The 17,875-nt window shown below is 35.3% G+C and overlaps 1 protein-coding gene across 5 annotated transcripts in view; it reads right to left on the bottom strand.

Annotated features, from left to right (window-relative positions):
• SYNE2 (spectrin repeat containing nuclear envelope protein 2) overlaps window positions 1-17,875 on the bottom strand; it is a 416,605-nt gene that overhangs the window by 233,456 nt on the left and 165,274 nt on the right. For all 5 annotated transcript variants that reach the window (XM_072629431.1, XM_072629430.1, XM_072629434.1 and 2 more), the window contains exons 33-44: window positions 16,332-16,490; window positions 15,715-15,876; window positions 14,479-14,580; window positions 12,788-12,988; window positions 11,557-11,728; window positions 9,670-9,782; window positions 7,552-7,754; window positions 6,712-6,828; window positions 6,326-6,608; window positions 4,558-4,709; window positions 3,429-3,738; window positions 1,109-1,273 (exon numbers count right to left, since the gene is read on the bottom strand). In XM_072629431.1, the coding sequence (XP_072485532.1) occupies window positions 1,109-1,273; window positions 3,429-3,738; window positions 4,558-4,709; window positions 6,326-6,608; window positions 6,712-6,828; window positions 7,552-7,754; window positions 9,670-9,782; window positions 11,557-11,728; window positions 12,788-12,988; window positions 14,479-14,580; window positions 15,715-15,876; window positions 16,332-16,490 (2,139 nt within the window). The remainder of the gene's footprint in view (window positions 1-1,108; window positions 1,274-3,428; window positions 3,739-4,557; window positions 4,710-6,325; window positions 6,609-6,711; window positions 6,829-7,551; window positions 7,755-9,669; window positions 9,783-11,556; window positions 11,729-12,787; window positions 12,989-14,478; window positions 14,581-15,714; window positions 15,877-16,331; window positions 16,491-17,875) is intronic.

Genomic DNA, 17,875 nt, shown 5'->3' with positions numbered 1-17,875 from the left:
GGACCCCTGAGCCTTGCCATCTGCCCTTCCTCTGAACTCTTAGAACTTCAAGGTCTTTCCATCTTTTCTGGAGCTGACCTTTTTGATGTATTACCTCCCTTAGTCAGAGTATGAAAAGGTGTGCTTGGCACAGAGTAGGTACTTAATGAATGCTTTTTCATTAGTTCAATTTAGTTCAATTCATGTTTATTCGGCGAATATCAAACACGTACAAATTCTTTGCATCCCCAGTACCAACTGCCTTTAACATAATACTTTCTGGTATGTTTCTAATATGTTTCTTATGACATAGTAAGTAGACAATAGATATATGATTGAAAAAGAGGGAACCCAGATATATAATCCAGGTAGCATATGAGGATTACCTTGCATAGAGTATGTTCTTAATAAACGCTTATTGAATTTAGCTGAGTTCTTGGAGAGTTCAGGGGAAAGAGCTTTAGCTGCCTCTTAGGCCCCTGAACTTAAGATGAAACAACTGTAAACCCCTTTCAAAAGACCTGTTCCATTGTGAGTCAGGCAGGAAATCCTAAAATGCCTTTTATTTATTGTCTCCAGTCTCAGAATGTTGGAGAGCTACTTAATGGAGTGCTACTTTAACAATCTCCAAAGGCAATAATGATGGAGGCTTCAGGATTTTTGTTTTGTGTTTTTTAGTGTTAAAACTGTTCATCTCAACTCTTGGAGACCCATTCCATGCATGTTCTATATATATAGTCTTATGCATATTGGTAATACCTTTTTTTTTTTTTTTTTTAGTCTAAGGATGATGGACTGCTAAAAAATATCCTGTTCCAACATCTAAGTGAGATACGAAGGCAATGAGAAGTGTTCAGAGGTGTTCAATTTAAGTGTATACTAGGTGGAAATTTTTTTTTTTAAATGAGATTCATCTCATTCACTGGAGAAGTTTACAGTTTAGGAGGGGTAATTAGACATTTATCAAATTCAATTTAACTTTTGTTTGCTGACCATAAATTTGCAAGGTATTGGTAAAGAACAGAAGATAAATAACACACAATCACTTCCCCTGAGGGATTCCTTCCCCACATATCTAGGAGAAGTCATTAGACACGTTTCTTTTTTTTATCTAGCAATTGCATCATACCTGCAATTTTAACACCTTTTGCTCAGCTGCCTTTTCATCTGCCAGGTTATCAGGAAAACTGAGGAATTCCTGGGAGAAACTTTCCAACGCAGTACTCAAGTCTGCAACCAAATCCTGGTACAGCTGGTGTTCTTGAACATGACCTTCCAATTTACTCACAGAATCCTAGAAATAAAATCATTTTTAAAGTCAACATACCTTTTCCTTCACTTTCCTACTGAGAATGCCATTCTATAGTCTTTAAACTTATGGAGGTTTTTACACATCAATTTATATGAACAAGGCATAGTGAATTATCAAGGAGAATTCTACTTGTGAAACTCTTCAGCTTGGAAATCTTTCTCAATGCTATTCCTCTGAGGAAATGTCATGTATGAACAAGAGATCTGAGTTTTAGTGCCAGCTCTGCTATTAACTAGCTGTTTGACTTTGGGCAAGTTGCTTTCTGGGCTTCAGTTTCCTTATTTGTAATATTGCTGGGGAGGTGGGGGGGGGGGGGAGGAAGGGTGAAGGTTGAGGGGGAGGAAGTGCGCAGTAAATTAGATGTTCTCTAAAGTCTCTCTTAACCTCTCATATTGTAGGGCCCTCCTCTTGTTGGATCCGTTTATGCTCTTGGACCATTTTTCTTCCTTCATTTCATACTGAAATACATGTATTTGATATGTAAGAAGAAAAAATAGTTACAAATTGTATAATCAACTCAAAGGCATCTGCTATAAAAGTTCGAACCTCATCTTATCAAGCAGCTTTACATTTGGCCACATGAAATATGAAAGATATTACTACTAACTCTTTCTCCAAAATAAGGGAAGCATTATGGTACAGTGAATAGAGAACTGACCTTTGTTTCAGGGGGTCTTAGTTCAAATTTCACTTCTTATGTTTATTACGTGTGTAACCTTGGACAAATCATTTCATCTCCATTGATCTCAGTTTCCTTGTCCAAAAAATGAGAGACCAAATAGATGGCCTCTGAGGTCCCTTCCAACTTTAGATCATTCTGTTATGGTAGTAATAACCTAAGAGTCTCTTTCATATGGAACAAATTCCCAAGCTAGCTGTTGGAAGGAATAATCCCCAGATCAATAGTAACATTAATGAGAATTTCTCGAACTGCAGTTTAAAAAAGAAGTCTGCAAATTTTCTGGGAAAAGTGCTTAATAGGATGTATGTTCAAAATCTGTGATTTTATCAATAGGCACACTGCCTCACAATCCCTTTATTATTCAGTATGCAGTTTCCTATAGTTTATGACCCTGGTGATTCATCTCTAGAGTTTATGGCCCTAGAATTTATGCCTCTGGTATGAGCTTCTCTGACCTTTACTGGGTGGTCCGTCAATCAAAAGACGGCCTCATTGCAACCATGTCAGAGCTGAGGCCCCACAGGCAAAGTGAGGCCTCAGAGAAGGACTCAGGTGGAAGATGGAGAAGATAGCAACTAAAAAGCTAGTGTCCTTCTAATCTAACTTGTGTCTAAATCCATGATGTGTGCAGTTAGGTGGTGCAGTGGATGGAGTGTTGGGTCTGGAATCTGGAAGACTTATCTTTATGAGTTCAAATCTTTCACTTCCTAATGGTGTGACCCTGGGTGAGTCACTTAACCTGATTTGCTTCAGTTTCTTCATCTGCATAATGAGCTGGAGAAGGAAATGGCAAAGCACTCCAGTATCTCTGCCAAGAAAATCCCAAATGGGGTCATAAAAAGTCAGATATAAATGACAAATGACTGAACAAAAAAAAAAAAATCATGACTCCCTTCCTCTTGCCATCTAGTGAAACCAGAAGTTTCACCCCATTAATTGGCTATCACTTTGAGCCATCATCTTTCTATACAGATATATCATGCACTGTGGTGTTCCTTTAGGGGAGCATAGTCTTCCCCCACAAAAAGCCAACTGTTTTTCCTTCTGACCTCTTTACTACAGAGCATATGCAAAGAATTCCAACTTAGGGAGCACTTGAGGACACAAAAGGGTATGATGTCAACTACAAAGTTATGCAGACACAGCTCTGGCATTATCTCATGCATGAAGTGGCCTGATAAATACCAACTTGTCCTATAGTTAACAATGGTCATGGGAAGTTTGTAAAAGGAAACACCACCATCATCCTCAAACTCAGAGGTTTCATATACAATGGTTCTTTGAGCAGAAATGAACATCTGAATTGTTTTCTCTATACTCAGTAAGCAGGCACTTGTCTCTAAATAACAGTCAGATAGCTCTGAGCTTAGTCAGTGTCACCAAGAAACAATGACATAAAAAGGCCTTGTTCAAAAAGTGACAATGTCCATAAGAAATGTATTTCATTATTTTGACCTGCAATTGGTGAAGGAGGCTTTCATGGAGATGCTTGACTTCTAGCCATTTTTCTTCACTGCACTTGGAGTTTTTAGTGCACTCCAGGAGGTAATTTCCTTGAGTTTTTAGCTCATTAAGCAAGGATGTCAAGTCTTCAGCTTTCTGTAGGAATTTCTTATATATTTTCAACTGAGCTTTCTTTTCTTGCAAACCATTCTGTAAAGCAAAACCTGATTCTTGTTTCTTCTTTAATTCAGTAAGCATTAGTCTTAAGTCATCTTTGCTTTGTAAATACTTTTCTTCTTCAAGCTGAATCTTTTCTTGATGGCTATATTTTAACAACAGAAAATTATATTTATTAGATGTTTGGCAAAATGGAATGACACTTTGTATTTTATATATACATTCATCAGACTGTAAGACAATAATATAACTCACTTGTTACTCTCAGAGATATTCCTGGTATTATAACTTTTATACATTTTTCTCAAATGACAGGGTTTATAGCAGACTCCAAAAGGAAATGATTTGTAGCATTTTAATAATTTTTTTTGTTATAAAATGGTTAAACCTATGACCATAGGCACTCTGCAATTTGGTTTATGGTATATGTAAGTACATTGCTTATTGAATAGGTTTTGCTCTTTTTTCTTGGTATCTGAAAAGCATTTATTATAAAAATCTCAGTCTTTTAAAAGAAAAGTGAACTTCATTATTAATGACATCATTTGAAACAAAGAACTTGAGAATCATTAAAAGAAACTTTTCCTTGGAATTCAGTTTTCAAATCTTTTTTTATCAAATAATATTTATCAAAATTTATACATAATGTATTTATACTAGTTCCTTCAATATTAACAGAGTCTAGCAGAAAAGTGATAGTTTTTTTGGAGAAGAGGGAAGGTAAGTTAGTTAGAAATACTCAATAATTCTACAGTCAGTATATCACTTCTATTAAATACTATTGAATCATAGGGAAGATTTCTAATGGTTGATATGGATGTTTTCACTCTACCCCACTCCCTTGTTGGTGTCCCCAAATTCTTGAACTATTATTCTGCACATTGTCAATATCAGAATACTTTTTACAAGTTTGTCACTTGATGCAGGGAGATAATGAAGGTGACAGCAAATGCATTCCTTTTACCTCAGATATGTGTTGGCTAAATGGATAGTGTGGTCCCACTGATTCTTGATATCAGACAGAGTATCCTGAACCAGAGATGCCTTGCTTTTCTCACCCAAACTCATGATGTTTTGTATTTTCACATCCCCTTCAGGTTTCAGCAAAATGATTTCCTAAAATATAAACAAACAAATAAGTAACAGCACAACTGCCAGCTAGGTGGTGCAGTAGAGAGAGTGCCAGGCCAAGAATCAGAAAGCCTCATTTTCCTGAGTTCAAATCTGGCCTCAGACACTTCCTAGCTCTGCAAGTCACTTAATCCTGTTTTGCCTCAGTTTCCTCATGTGTAAAACAACCTAGAGAAGGAAATGGCAAACCACTCCAGTATCTTTGCAAAGAAAACCTCAAATGGGGTCACAAAGATATGCACACAACTGAAACAACCCGACAAAAAGAACAACAGTACCACATAAACTCATTTACTTTTTGTTTTATTATTTGCGGCACCCCAACTTCTTGTACCAAAGGTCCTTCTAGCATTAACTAAATTTCAAAAAAAAAAAACCCGTTTCATTTTTTATATGCTCAATTGTCAATTATGCTTACCACAGATTAGACGTAAGTTATTCAATAAATATGCGTATTTTGTTTATTCATATTTCTGTCTTCTCCTAGCCTAAATTATTCATAAAGTTATTTCTTTCTCATCTTCAACTGCCCCTCCCAAATTTGTACATTTAAAAAGTACCTAAAGTATGTAGCCTTTTCCCACATGACATTTTTATTACAGATATATTGATATGTAAACCATATAAAAGTAATTTATTTCAATCCAAAAAATGTATATAACCTCCCAAACTAATCTGCTTCTGCTCTGATCCACTCCACAATTAATTTTTTCCTTGCCCCCATCTTACTTTGCTAAATCAAGATTTTTCCTGCTCTGATGTTTGGAATTGCCCACGACTTACCTTTCTCATAAAGTCTTTTCAGATTGAAGTCATTTGGTTCCAATCTCTTCAGGAATACTCATCAGTCTTCTCCCACTCTTATTCATCTCAGCCTCCTCTACACTGCTTAGCCAAACATCTTAGTATACAACTAGAGTTGATTTTTGTGTATTGCATATGTTTTTATTTTTCTCTTCACTATCAGTGAGACTTACTTTACTCCTCACCTTGATACTCAGTAAATATTAATAGACAAATAATGCTAACTCATTTTTATATTGTACTTTCAGGTTTACAAAGCACTTTATAAATATTATCTTAGTTCATTATCACAACAACACTAGGAGGTAGATGGTGTTATTATCCCCATTTTATAGATGAGAAAACTAAGGCAAACAAAGGTTAAGTGACCTGCTGAGGGTTCATGTAGCTGGTATCTGAGACAAAATCTGTACTGAGGTCTTCCTGACTCCAAGTTCACTTTACAATCTAGTTGCAGAACAAGTACAAATTAACCTCAGCAAGCCCTTCAATGTCAAACTCTTAACACTCAAAAATGTCTTTCCCTAAGCAAAGTCTCTTACAAGTTTATTTACAATTATTTTGTTCTTACTGGTCACCACCTTCTCTAAGAGAGGGAAGTCTATTATATACGTGAAGATCATTAGAAAAGTCACTTTATGGTCTTCCACTTTATAGGTTTAATGATATCAATTCCTTTAACATTTCTTCAAAGACTATTTTGCAACCACTTTAATTATTTTTTCAGAGCTCTCCTGTGAAACTACTTCAAATGTGAATTCTCTAGGAGTCCCAAACCCCTCAGCTAATTGTAGTACCTTTATTTTCTGGATCCTTTCTTCAAGAGGCATTTTGCCTTCAGTTGAATTCAAAACCATGAGTGACTCTTTAATCCCCATTATCCAAGAAAATACATCATGTACAAGATCTTCAAAGCTTTGGTCTTCAGGAGGTGGCTGATGATTTCCTATTTCACAGACTTGTGCTAAAAATGTCTCATATTCCTCAACCAAATGAGTTGACTCTATCACTATTTCTTCTCTAATAAGTCCAAATTTCTTCAATGAGTTGTTCAACTGAGCAAAAGATTCAAACAGTTGCCTGAAAAATTCCAAACACAAAAAATTAAGTTAATGATATCTTCTTTACCACAGAGAAATTAAATTTTTTTAAGGAAAGCTGTTTGATAAAAAGTCTGGGTCACCTTTTTCTAGTTAACGCTTGGAAGAAAATATTATGCTTGTTTTCTGCTCCATTCTCTTTCCATTTTTCTTCTTGATTCATTAGCCATTTATTCAAGCTTATATAATCATCCTGAAGCCTGAAATAAAAAGTATAACATATCTACAATGCTAGATTTGTAAATACAGTGGAATCTCTTTTTAAATGCTGGCATGGCACCAATCTTATGGCTAAGCTATGTTTTAGATTTCCTGTTAAGCAGCAGTTAGACTCTAGGGAAGACACTATTTAAATCTGAAGCCTATTAGAACCTGAGTAATGATGAGTCATGTTCTATTGTATTAAAACAATTAGCATTCAATGGACACATTGTAAAGGAACAGGAGTAAAATTTCAACAACTTCTTTTTACAAGAAGTGAGGGGAAAAGATAATGGGAGGAAAGAACAACACCTCATTCAATATCACTTTTAATAAAAATCAGCATTGACAGCTACGATGGCTATATTTGCCATATATTTACAATGTAAGGTAACAATGAAGAGTGCACTGAGTTAACAAATATGAGTTGCTGGTGAGCATGCACAGCTATGAGTCTTCAGAAGGTCTAGCCTGATTCTGGCCTCTCAGGATGGGGATTACTCCTTAAACAGTGAGGGAATTTCCAAATTGCTATATCATCCCAGAGTCAACCCCAGATTAAAAGAAAAAGAATTTCTTTTATCTGTCATGTGGTTTCTGTACATCTCTGTTGCCCCTATGGATCACTATATTATAAAAGAGTATCTATATGAGAATGTTTAAATAATGTATCATTTATATAATCATAACACATACATATAGACATACACTTCTTTTACTACCTAAGTAACTGTTGTAAGCAATCATGAAGTCCATTGGCTTGCGTCTGACACGTGAGCTTCATTTTCTGTAGTTCCAGTTCCTGAGTCATGATCCAGTTACTCAGCTGTTCGACACTTGCCTTGGGCAGGTGCCTTTTTACATTATTCAGTGCAGTTTCTACTTGTTGTATGTCCTTGCTTCTTCCCTCAAAGGTCAGGAAATCCTTAATAGAGGCGCAAAGTATGAGAGAGACATGGAGAGAGAGCAAGAGTGAGAGAGAGAGAGCGAAAGTACTTATGCATTTATTTCTTTTACTTTCTTTTAACAAGTCCGTACTCTTTGGCTAGTCTATAGATGGGACCCATCTCCAAATAGGCTACTACATTCTGATGATAATTCTTGATTTTCTATATAACAGAGTACTGTAGAGATACTAAGAAACCAAAATGGTCAATGATCAAAATGACACTTCTACTTAGACATGGGGTGGATTCTTGCACTGATATTTCAGAATGGGTATACATTTCTGATATTCTGGAAAATCCTTTGCTGTGTGAGTCTAAGCAATGCTCTTTTCTATTAAACTTTCCCTAGAGCAGGTATTGTGGTTAAGTGCTTGGATTTCAAGTGTTGATGTGCAGATGACATGCCACTGCATAAACTGAAAGAGATTACTGCAATAAAATAAGCATACAAGTAAGATTATTACTGAGGCAGATAATTAAGGAGAGTACCTCAAGTGCTCTCAAGAAATTGAAAGCATCATTTGCCAAAGGCAAATCCCAATACACCCAACCCATCCAAGGAAAATCACAAGTTGATGACATTATGTGTTTTTATAACTTTATCCTTACTGTCTAAAATAATTTCTTTCAAATGTTATTTTTTAAAAAGACTAATAAAACTCTCAGGGTAGAAAATGGCCTTAGGGATAGGGATAGGGATATGACAACAGATTCAAGAGCATCTTCTTCCAAAGTGGTAAGAGTAGTTTAGGGTCTATATCATGTACTCTAATTTTTAAATCCTGGAGTATCTTGACATACCCAACAAACCAATCAAAACCAAATTGAAATTGTAACTCATGACATTCATGGAGAGGTTTCAGACATTTATTTGTACCTGTAGAGAGCAAATCAGATACTTCCATGTATCTATATTTAGTTATCTGGAGGGGAGACTAGAGTTGAAATACCTTTTGTGGAGAAATTGATAGAACCAAACAGTCAAAACATTAGAATATAAGCTAATTGTGCACAGGAGTTTTTTTTTTACTCTTCATACTTCTATCTCTAGCACCTAGCACATTGCCTTAATGATGCTTAATGAATGCTTAATACAGACCAGGCAGGTATGGAACAGCAAAGTTCAAAAAAAGGAAAGGCAGCAGTCTCCTTTAACCACCACTTAAAATGCCAACGGATTTCTGGTTCTTACGTCAAGAAAGAGGGGGCAATCACAACACATGGTTCCTGATTCAGCCCTTGCTCTCTAAATTCCCTGTCATAGACTCGCTAATTAGGTACATCTACTAAACCACCAACCAGAGCCTTGAATGGCAGCTCATGATTGTCAGAAGAGAACTAGAGGTATAGCACCAACAGACCCCATGGGTAGCACAAGAAGGGAGCTTTATTGAAGGTGGGGATATTCACACGGTACAAGGGCAATTGGGGAAGATGAACACACTGAGGGAAGTCACCGGAGGTCTGAATAGTTAGGTGCTCAATGCAGGTGAAGTGGGGTGGGTTCTTCTAAGCTTCTTGTCTGGGCCAAACAAGACCAGGAGCTGGAGCTAGGGTCAGGGATCCTGGACCTGGGGTCAAGGTTCAGGAATGGTACTAACTCATGCTGGGGAGGGGCAAGGAGAAACTATTAACTAACTGATCTTCAAACTTCCTGCCGGAGGGAAAACTAACTTTGGACCATTACTGCTAGTCTTATTCTGACAGGGTGACGGAATTTTTTTTAAGCTTCTTTGTTTAGCAGGTTGGAGAAGCTATCATATCCCTTATCCCTATCTGCTTATACCTTGAATATCAGGCCTCCGCCATTCTCTCCATCATTTTCCACCAAAAACAAGCAAACAAGCAGCAACAACAACAAAAGAAAACTATTAAAACCAATTCATGCCTTACATTAAGTTTCTGGAGCTTTTCCTCCACACTCTTTTTAGTGTCTGGTGGTTCAAAACACTCCTTAAGGGACAACTGAATGTTGTTGAACTCATCATCAAAATTTTTGCATTTATCTGCAAAAAAGCATTTAAAAACTAATTTTATAAATATATATATATATATCTTAACACAAAAAGAAGTAATCAATACTACTTGTTAATGTGAGCAACTTTGAATCACACCTCCCAGACTAATGGTGCAAATGGAAATTGACAAAGGATATATACTTACAATGCACTATTATGTTTCATAATTATCTACACATGTTTCTATCTCCCATGATCTATAATAAACTCAGATTTTTCTAAGAAGTTCAATTTGGCAAGAGATTAAAATAGTTGCATGGATATTTTCAAATAAAATGATACTTTCCAACATCTTATCTAAACAATGTGTATCATCTTGAGCAGTCAGCACAATATTTTGCATGCAGTAGGCCTTCATAAATGTTTATTAAATTGATTTGTTGACTACTGAGGATAGAGAACATTTGGCAACCTTGGTAAGGGAGTTTTTTCACTTAGAATTCCTTATGCCAATGGATCTACATATACATACAGTCTCTATCTCTACCTTTCTCTACCAAAATCCTTATTGATCCCATCTGAACCAAAACCTCATGCCCAAAGTGGGATCATGGTACAAACCATAACACGCATATATATATATATATATATATATATATATATATATATATATATATATATATATATATGTATGGGCTTCAAACCCCATAACCCTAATCTCATTGAACTGGAAGGTCATGCCATATGTCTAACAAGCCAGAAAATTATAGCCAGAAGAATCCTTAATTATCTAGTACAACTTTTTCATTTTAGAGATACCGTATTGCTGTTTAGTCACGTCTGACTCTCCATGATCCCCTTTTTGAGCTCTTCTTGGCAAAGATATTGGAGTGGTTTGCCATTTCCTTCTCCAGCTCATTTTACACATGAGGAAACAGGCAAACAGGAGTAAGTAACTAGCCCGGGGTCACACAGCTAGAAAGTGTCTGAGGTCACATTTGAACTCAGGTCTTCCTGGCATCAGGCCACACACTTATCCACTGCTCCTTCTAACTGCCTCTGAGGATACAGTAGTTTTATACAGTTAAGTGATTCGTTCAGGGTCACACTGCTAGTTAAAGACTTCACCAGAACTAAAACCCCAACTGCTAAGCAATTATTCTCAAGTAAATTTTCCTCAAAGACTAAAATGATAAATTCAGATCAGGCTTCCTGGATGACTCCCTTTAAAGATGAATCTTGAATTAGACTTTCCATTCAGATTATCAGACATACTTTAAGATAATACCAAAGCTGAGTAACACTTTGTTAGACACCTGGGCAGCTGCATGGTGCAGTGGTTAGAAGGCAGAACTTGGAGTCAGAAATATCTGATTTTTGAATCTGGTCTCAGATAATTCTTGTGTGACCTTGGACAAGTTACTTAATCACCCTTAACCTCAATTTCTTTATCTGTAAATTGTTCTTCTTTGCATCATATGGGCAGTTAGGTGGTACAATGGATAGAGCACTGGGCTTGGAATCAGGAAGGCTCCCCTTCATGAGTTCAAATCAAGCCTTAGACACTTTCTAGCTATGTGACCCTGGGCATGTTTCTTAATCCTGTTTGCCTCAGTTTCCCCCTCTGTAAAATGAGCTGGAGAAGGAAATGGCAAACCATTCCAGTATTTTTGCCAAAAAAATTCCAAATAGGGCCTGAAAAAGTGACAATTGAAACGATCAAACAACAGGAAACATCAAATGAGGTAATATGTGAATTAGAGAGCTTTGAAAACCTTAAAGCATTACAAAAATGTTAGCTCATTATTGCTGCTTTGCTTACCATTCAATGAATTAGAAAAGTGGTCTTGCCAAGCACGTTTCTTAGTACTAAATAGATCATTGATGCTTTCATATTCCTTCTTCATTTCAGAGAGTTCAGGAGTCAGACAACCTATTTGATTCTCAAGAAGGGTCATATTATGCTTTTGCTGGAGAATTTGCTGCTGTATCTCCTAGAAAGATAGAAATACAGACAGACAGATCTCAGACTAGGCTTCACACTCCATCCAGTCATCCACCTAGGCTATCTTGCCATGTGTCCTGCCATTTATCCCAACTCTCCCTACTTAGAACAGTACCCTTCTGGCTAGACTTCCAGAAACTATACCCTCAGTCCCTGGGAAGTTAATCCCCTCACTTTTGGAACATGTGTTCTGTGGCTGAGCTGTTTTGATAGAAAAATGAGTAATTGTAAACTGGTCTAGCCCACAGTACCTATGAGGTCCCAGACCAGTCATGCTTCATATCCTATCTAAACAAGCAAACCCTACCCCTTCCTCCTCTCTTTCCTCTTGCTCTGAATATAGGAAAACCACTGATATAGGAAAAGTTGTGATAATGCCTTATGGATCAATGTGCCATCTATCTAGACCTAAACTCCTTTGTTTAGTCACAATTTCCTGTATGTTTTGTCTCTGTTCATATGTAAGCTACTTACGTGTAAGGATGGTTTCAGTCAACCCTACTACTGTGCCAGACACTATACCAAGAACTGGGGATACAAAGATAGACATAAGACAGTCCCTACTCTCAAGGAGCTCTCACTCTAATGATAGAAGCCAACACATAAAAAGAAACTATGAAAAGGGTGGGGGGAAGATTTCACTTTTGTACTTATATCCCCAGTACAAAACAAAGTATCTAGCACACAGCAAATACTTAAGAAATGCTTTGCTATTCAGTAATTCACTCACTCATTCATGGACAGATCTTAGAAAAAATTAAAAATATGCAAAACAACATAAATTTCCATTGCTTTTGCGAAGAGATGTTGTTGAATTTTTTCTCTATACTGGAAAATATCTAACGATGAGCGAATTTAAGACAAAATAATTAGTTAATATCTGTAAAAACAATTTGAAAGTGAAAGTACTCCATATGCATGAAATGTTTTTTCTCATCTTTCCAATGACCGTTAGTATTTTCCTCCCATCAATTTTAATTAATCTAAATGAACCAAGACTAACTGCGAAAAAGAATCTGAAATACAGGAGAGGTAAAGTTGATAGTACCTCCAATTTTGTAAAAATCTCCAAACTGTCAGAAGGAGACAGGGCTTTTAAGAGAGATTCAGTCATTCCAATCTGTGTCTTGGCCTGGTCAAGGTCCTCTTTTAGCTCAGCTGTACTGCCATTGAGTTCACTCAGGTTGGATTTGTCCATTAAATGCATTTTTATTTTTTCTATTCTGTTCAAAAGAGATGACTTGATGACCTGAAATTAGGAAAAACATCAAGTAATAGAAAGTATTTTTTCCAACTAAATTTCCTGACAATGGCATTATTATGGAATGAATTGAGACTGTTATTATGAAGTGATTTAAATGCTTCTTCAAAATTAGATCTTATTACTCCCCCCTCCAAAGTCTCAACGTTTCTTTTTCACAGACACAGCTGCCCAAAATGATATCCTTTAAAAAGAAAACAAAATTCATAAAGTAACACCCTAACCTTTTCTTTTTCTGAGCAGCTAATTTCAATTCTGCTGTATTCATGAAACATTTACTTAAAGATACATTTTATCTAGATACTTGTGATAACCTCATCAATATTCTCCATTGGACAAAATAGAATTACACCGTTTTTCTTGACAAATTAGAAAACCAAATGGATCAAACTTATTTTTTCTCCAACTTAAAGAGAGTGTAGAAACTCCTAGGAGGGCCTTTATACAGCCATCTATAGAGATAGCTGAGGAGCATTCTAATATGGTGAAATAACAGTGCAATTGAAGTTAGGAAGATCATGCATAGGTCACTTCTCTCCCAGCCTCAATTTTTTGCATTTATAAGATGGAATAAAAAAATATTTATGCTACCTCATGGTATTGTGTTGAGGAAAATTCTTTGTAAACCTCCAAGCACTACCTGTATTTTATTTTACTTTTTTTGAATTTTAAATGAAATTTAAAAGTTTATTTTTTATTTTTATTTTAAATGAATTTTATTTTATTTTTATTTTAAATGAAAAAGTGATATCAACTAGCTAGCATTTACACAACTCTTTCAGGTTTACAGAGCACTTTATAAATATTATCTCATTTGAGCCTCACAACAAACCTTGGAGGTGCGTACTATTATTACACTTATTTTTTGGATGAGGCAAGTGAGACAAGAGGAGGTGAGTTGTCCAAGATCACACAGCTAGTAAGTATATGAGGAAGGATTGGTTCCAGCACTCCATCCATTGCACTAGCTAGCAGCCTCTAAAAAGAATAATGAAAAGAGAACTGGATTTGGAGCCTAGAGAGATTTGGGGCAAGTTACCTAAATTATCAAGGGAAGCTATAAGATGAAGATACAGTAACATCTGTAGTGCCCACCTCCTAAGTCTGCTGGGAGAATTAAATGATACAGATGCTGCAAAACGTATACAGAAGCAACATATAAATGTTAACTATTAATGTTGTAAAACTATTATGTTATAATATCAATTCCCCCTCTACACAAGGGGTTCTGAAAAAAAATTCCTGACTTAAGAATAAAAAAAAGTGTAATCACAAAAATCATGTATCTGATGAAAGGGAAAATAATTATTTTACAACCATTTTCAACATTTTTTTATCACCCGAAAAGGGACAAATTAAAATAATTTCAATTTAGGCTATTTTTGTATAAAGAAAAAAGAAACAGATTAGAAGCAAGAGTTTATAAATAGTAATATGGCAGACACATGTTTAAGACTTCTAAATAATAACTCTCTTACCTGTAACTCAAGAGGTGGTTCAGTGATTTGAAGAAAATCTTGTATTTCAACTAACCTCACACCAAATATGGCACAGTTTTGCTCCTGGATTTTTAGCTCTTCCTAAAACACAAATTAAAGAAATAGTGGTATTAACATTTCATCTTTTAAATTTTATTCGTATCTTATCTTCCAAAATTTAATAGAAATCACCAATAATAATGACACAATTCATTCATGAGGAAACTGAGGCAGGCAGAGGTTAACTGACTGGCTCAGGGTCATATAATAAGTATCTGAGGTCAAATTTTAACTCAGGTCTTCCTGTATGCAGGCCCAGCATTCTATCCATAGTACTACCTAGATGCCTTTAAAGGAGAGAAGAATTAGATCATGAATTGTAATTTATAAAATATTTCAAATCATTTCTCAAAGTATTTGGTGGCAAAGGAGTATGGGATGTGTGTGTGTGTATGTGTGAACAGAATATATTTATCCAATCACATATGTAATTTTAAATAAATAAATATGTGTGTTTATGTGTGTGTGTGTATTAACAGAAAGTTGACATCCATGTTTCTGAATTGTTTATATCCAGATAAATTATTGTTTTATTATATTTTTAAAGCTTCATCATATCTTTAGAAATTTTTGTGACCTAATTCTAAGTTGTATTACAAAAGTTTGATTCCTTGATGCTCTCAGATAATGGATTCTTTTTATCCTCAAGTTTTAGGTTTTTAATGTTCTTTTGAGAGAATATTTTATTTATGCCATCAAAAACATAAATTCACACTCTATCCATGGAAACTCCTAGATGGGCCATGCGATAATCATGATATTTGTCTTTGATGGGATCCTAAGGGATTTCACAAAAGGGATTAGCTTTTAGGATCAAATGAGATAATAGCTGTAAAACACTTAACACAGGGCTTGGCACACAGTTGGTATTTAATAAATACTTGTTCTTCTTTTTACTACCCCCTTCCATTTTAGTATCCATGTGGGGGATTATCACGAAAGTGAAAGACTCCTAATAGTTTTTCCATCCCACCATGGGGGATATGAGAGAGAGAGAAAGAGAGAAAGACAGAGAGAGAGAGGCAGAGACAGAGACAGGGACAGAGACAGAGTGACAGAGACAGAGAGAGACAGATAGTTGTTACAAGGTACCAGTTCTGACAACCGTGCCTTACAGGTTCTATCTCGCTTTAAGTTCGTCTTGCAAATGTTCTTTTCTTAGTTCTATATAGTTACCTGCAACCGTGTTCTTTCCATATCATTCAGCTGGTGGACTTCAACTTTTCTAAGAACTTTTTCAATCCATTCATCAATTGTATTTGTTAAATTAAGAAGTTTTTCCCACAAGGCTAGAGCCCTAACCAGATTATCGTAATAGTTTTCTGTCTTTTCATTTATCTGTCACAAATTAAAGACAAAAATAATATTATCAGTAATGAAACAATAGGAAAAACAATTTTAGGCAGAAGAATATTTTAAAATAACACTTTGGGATTATTTTCATTTGTCAAATAATTTATTTTATTTATGACTAAAGTTATTTGCTTGGCCTTTTCTTCACAGTCATTTCTCTGACAAAAAAATAGTGGCTGATTTGCAGCAATTGACATGAATTTTAATGCAGCTGATCATAATTCTAGAAGCATAAAAAAAAGATGTCTAGTTTAAACTCCATACAAATATATAAATATATAAATACTTTTAATTTATATTTCATTAAATGCCACATATGCAGCATACTATTGTTCTACTAGAAGTGGTACAGCACCTAATTTATTCTAAATAATATTAATTTCAAGAAGTATAATTGAAATAGTACTGCTATGTAAAATTCACAGTTATTTATCACTTACATCAAGCCATCTGTCCACAATAACATTAGCCTCTTTCTGAAAGGGGGGTTCCACAAAGGTTATCATTTTGTTTAGCTGGAATTGCAAGTTTTTGCAGATCTGGTTTATTTTTTCTACATCTTCTGAATGTTTATTAAATTCCTCTCTGACTGTTTCAATCTAAAAAAGAAAAAAAGATAGAGATGCACATTTTTAAGCCTTTGTGTGTGAGATTATTATAACTTCAATTATACCTTTTTACACAATTATCAGCTGGGTATTGAGTCTTAAAATAAACATTATAAAAGTGTCATTCATATCCTTAAATGTAGTAATGGAATTGACTGTTAAATCACTGACTGGTAAGGATTCTACCCATCACTCTAAAACTCTTCAGATATCTTAAATTATAGGTATATATTTTGTAATTAACCTAACTTTTGCCCAACCTCAAACTGCTTTCTGTTTTGCCTGGTGAATATTAGTAATTTTTATAAAACTATCTTTCTTGCTTAAGTTAAGTAAAATTCAATAGCATAAAAAATGATCTTCATAGATAAGTGTGGTAAGAAATACAAATCTTCTCTAGATTTCTCTTAATTTCTGCAAAGTACAAAATAACTTAGGGAGTCAACTACATAACTTTTACCTGAAAGAGGCAATTAAAAGCCTAAAGAACAGAATAATACACTAGTAAATTCAATACATCCAAAGTTCATTACTCTAATGAATCCACCAATCTCACAGTCTCCCAATACGTAAAACTAGAAAACACTGACACCTAGTGCCTATAATATGACCAAAACAAATAACATTTTCTATAGACAATGGAGTCTACTTTTATATAGTCACAGTCAATTCCTGAAAGGGATGGGTAAGATAGGGAACTTTTAAAGAGAGACAGAAACTGTGGTTTTTGTTTCACAATGAATGAGAGTTTTACATAATGGCAAAAAATCTTGTTCTGACATTTCCTAAGGTTTGCTAATCCCCTGGCTCTATTTTTCTCGTATTTCTTCTACTCTTCTGTCTCTCAGTGTGGTTGGGAATTTGGCATTAGGAACCAAACACTCAGTTTTCTAATGTTCTGAAGAAAGAAGTTCACAGCGGTATCAAATTTCCATCACATTGGTGAAAAGTAGCAAGGTAATGTAGTCTTTTTCTGGGTTTATATTAAAAATGGTGTAGCTATCTCGGGATTAAGTAAAAAGTTTTTCAAAGAAACTTAAGAAGACATAGGGAAAAAGGGGTTTTTTCTGAGGAAAAACATAAACAGCATTCAGTAGACCTGAATATTCAAATCTTTCTACAAAAGTTAATAATAATTTTGTTGCAGTGCTATGGAGAGTTAAAGAGACTTACAGATGCCATTTTATTCATTTTCAATCCATCCCTCAAAAGGCTTTACATTTCATGAACTGAATATAACAAGTTATTTAAGTGCTTATGTGCAGAAAGGCACAGAAGGTGAGGGCACAGAAGGAAGAGGAAAATAAGGTGAAGAGGGAAGGAGAAGAGAGGAAAGGTGAGAAGAGGAAGAGCTTTCCAGAATGGCACTAAGAACA

Source organism: Notamacropus eugenii, chromosome 1, assembly GCF_028372415.1.
Source record: "Notamacropus eugenii isolate mMacEug1 chromosome 1, mMacEug1.pri_v2, whole genome shotgun sequence".
NCBI lineage: Eukaryota > Metazoa > Chordata > Mammalia > Diprotodontia > Macropodidae > Notamacropus > Notamacropus eugenii.
The sequence above is the reverse complement of the archived record's forward strand: the minus strand, read 5'-3'. Positions and strand labels throughout refer to the sequence as shown.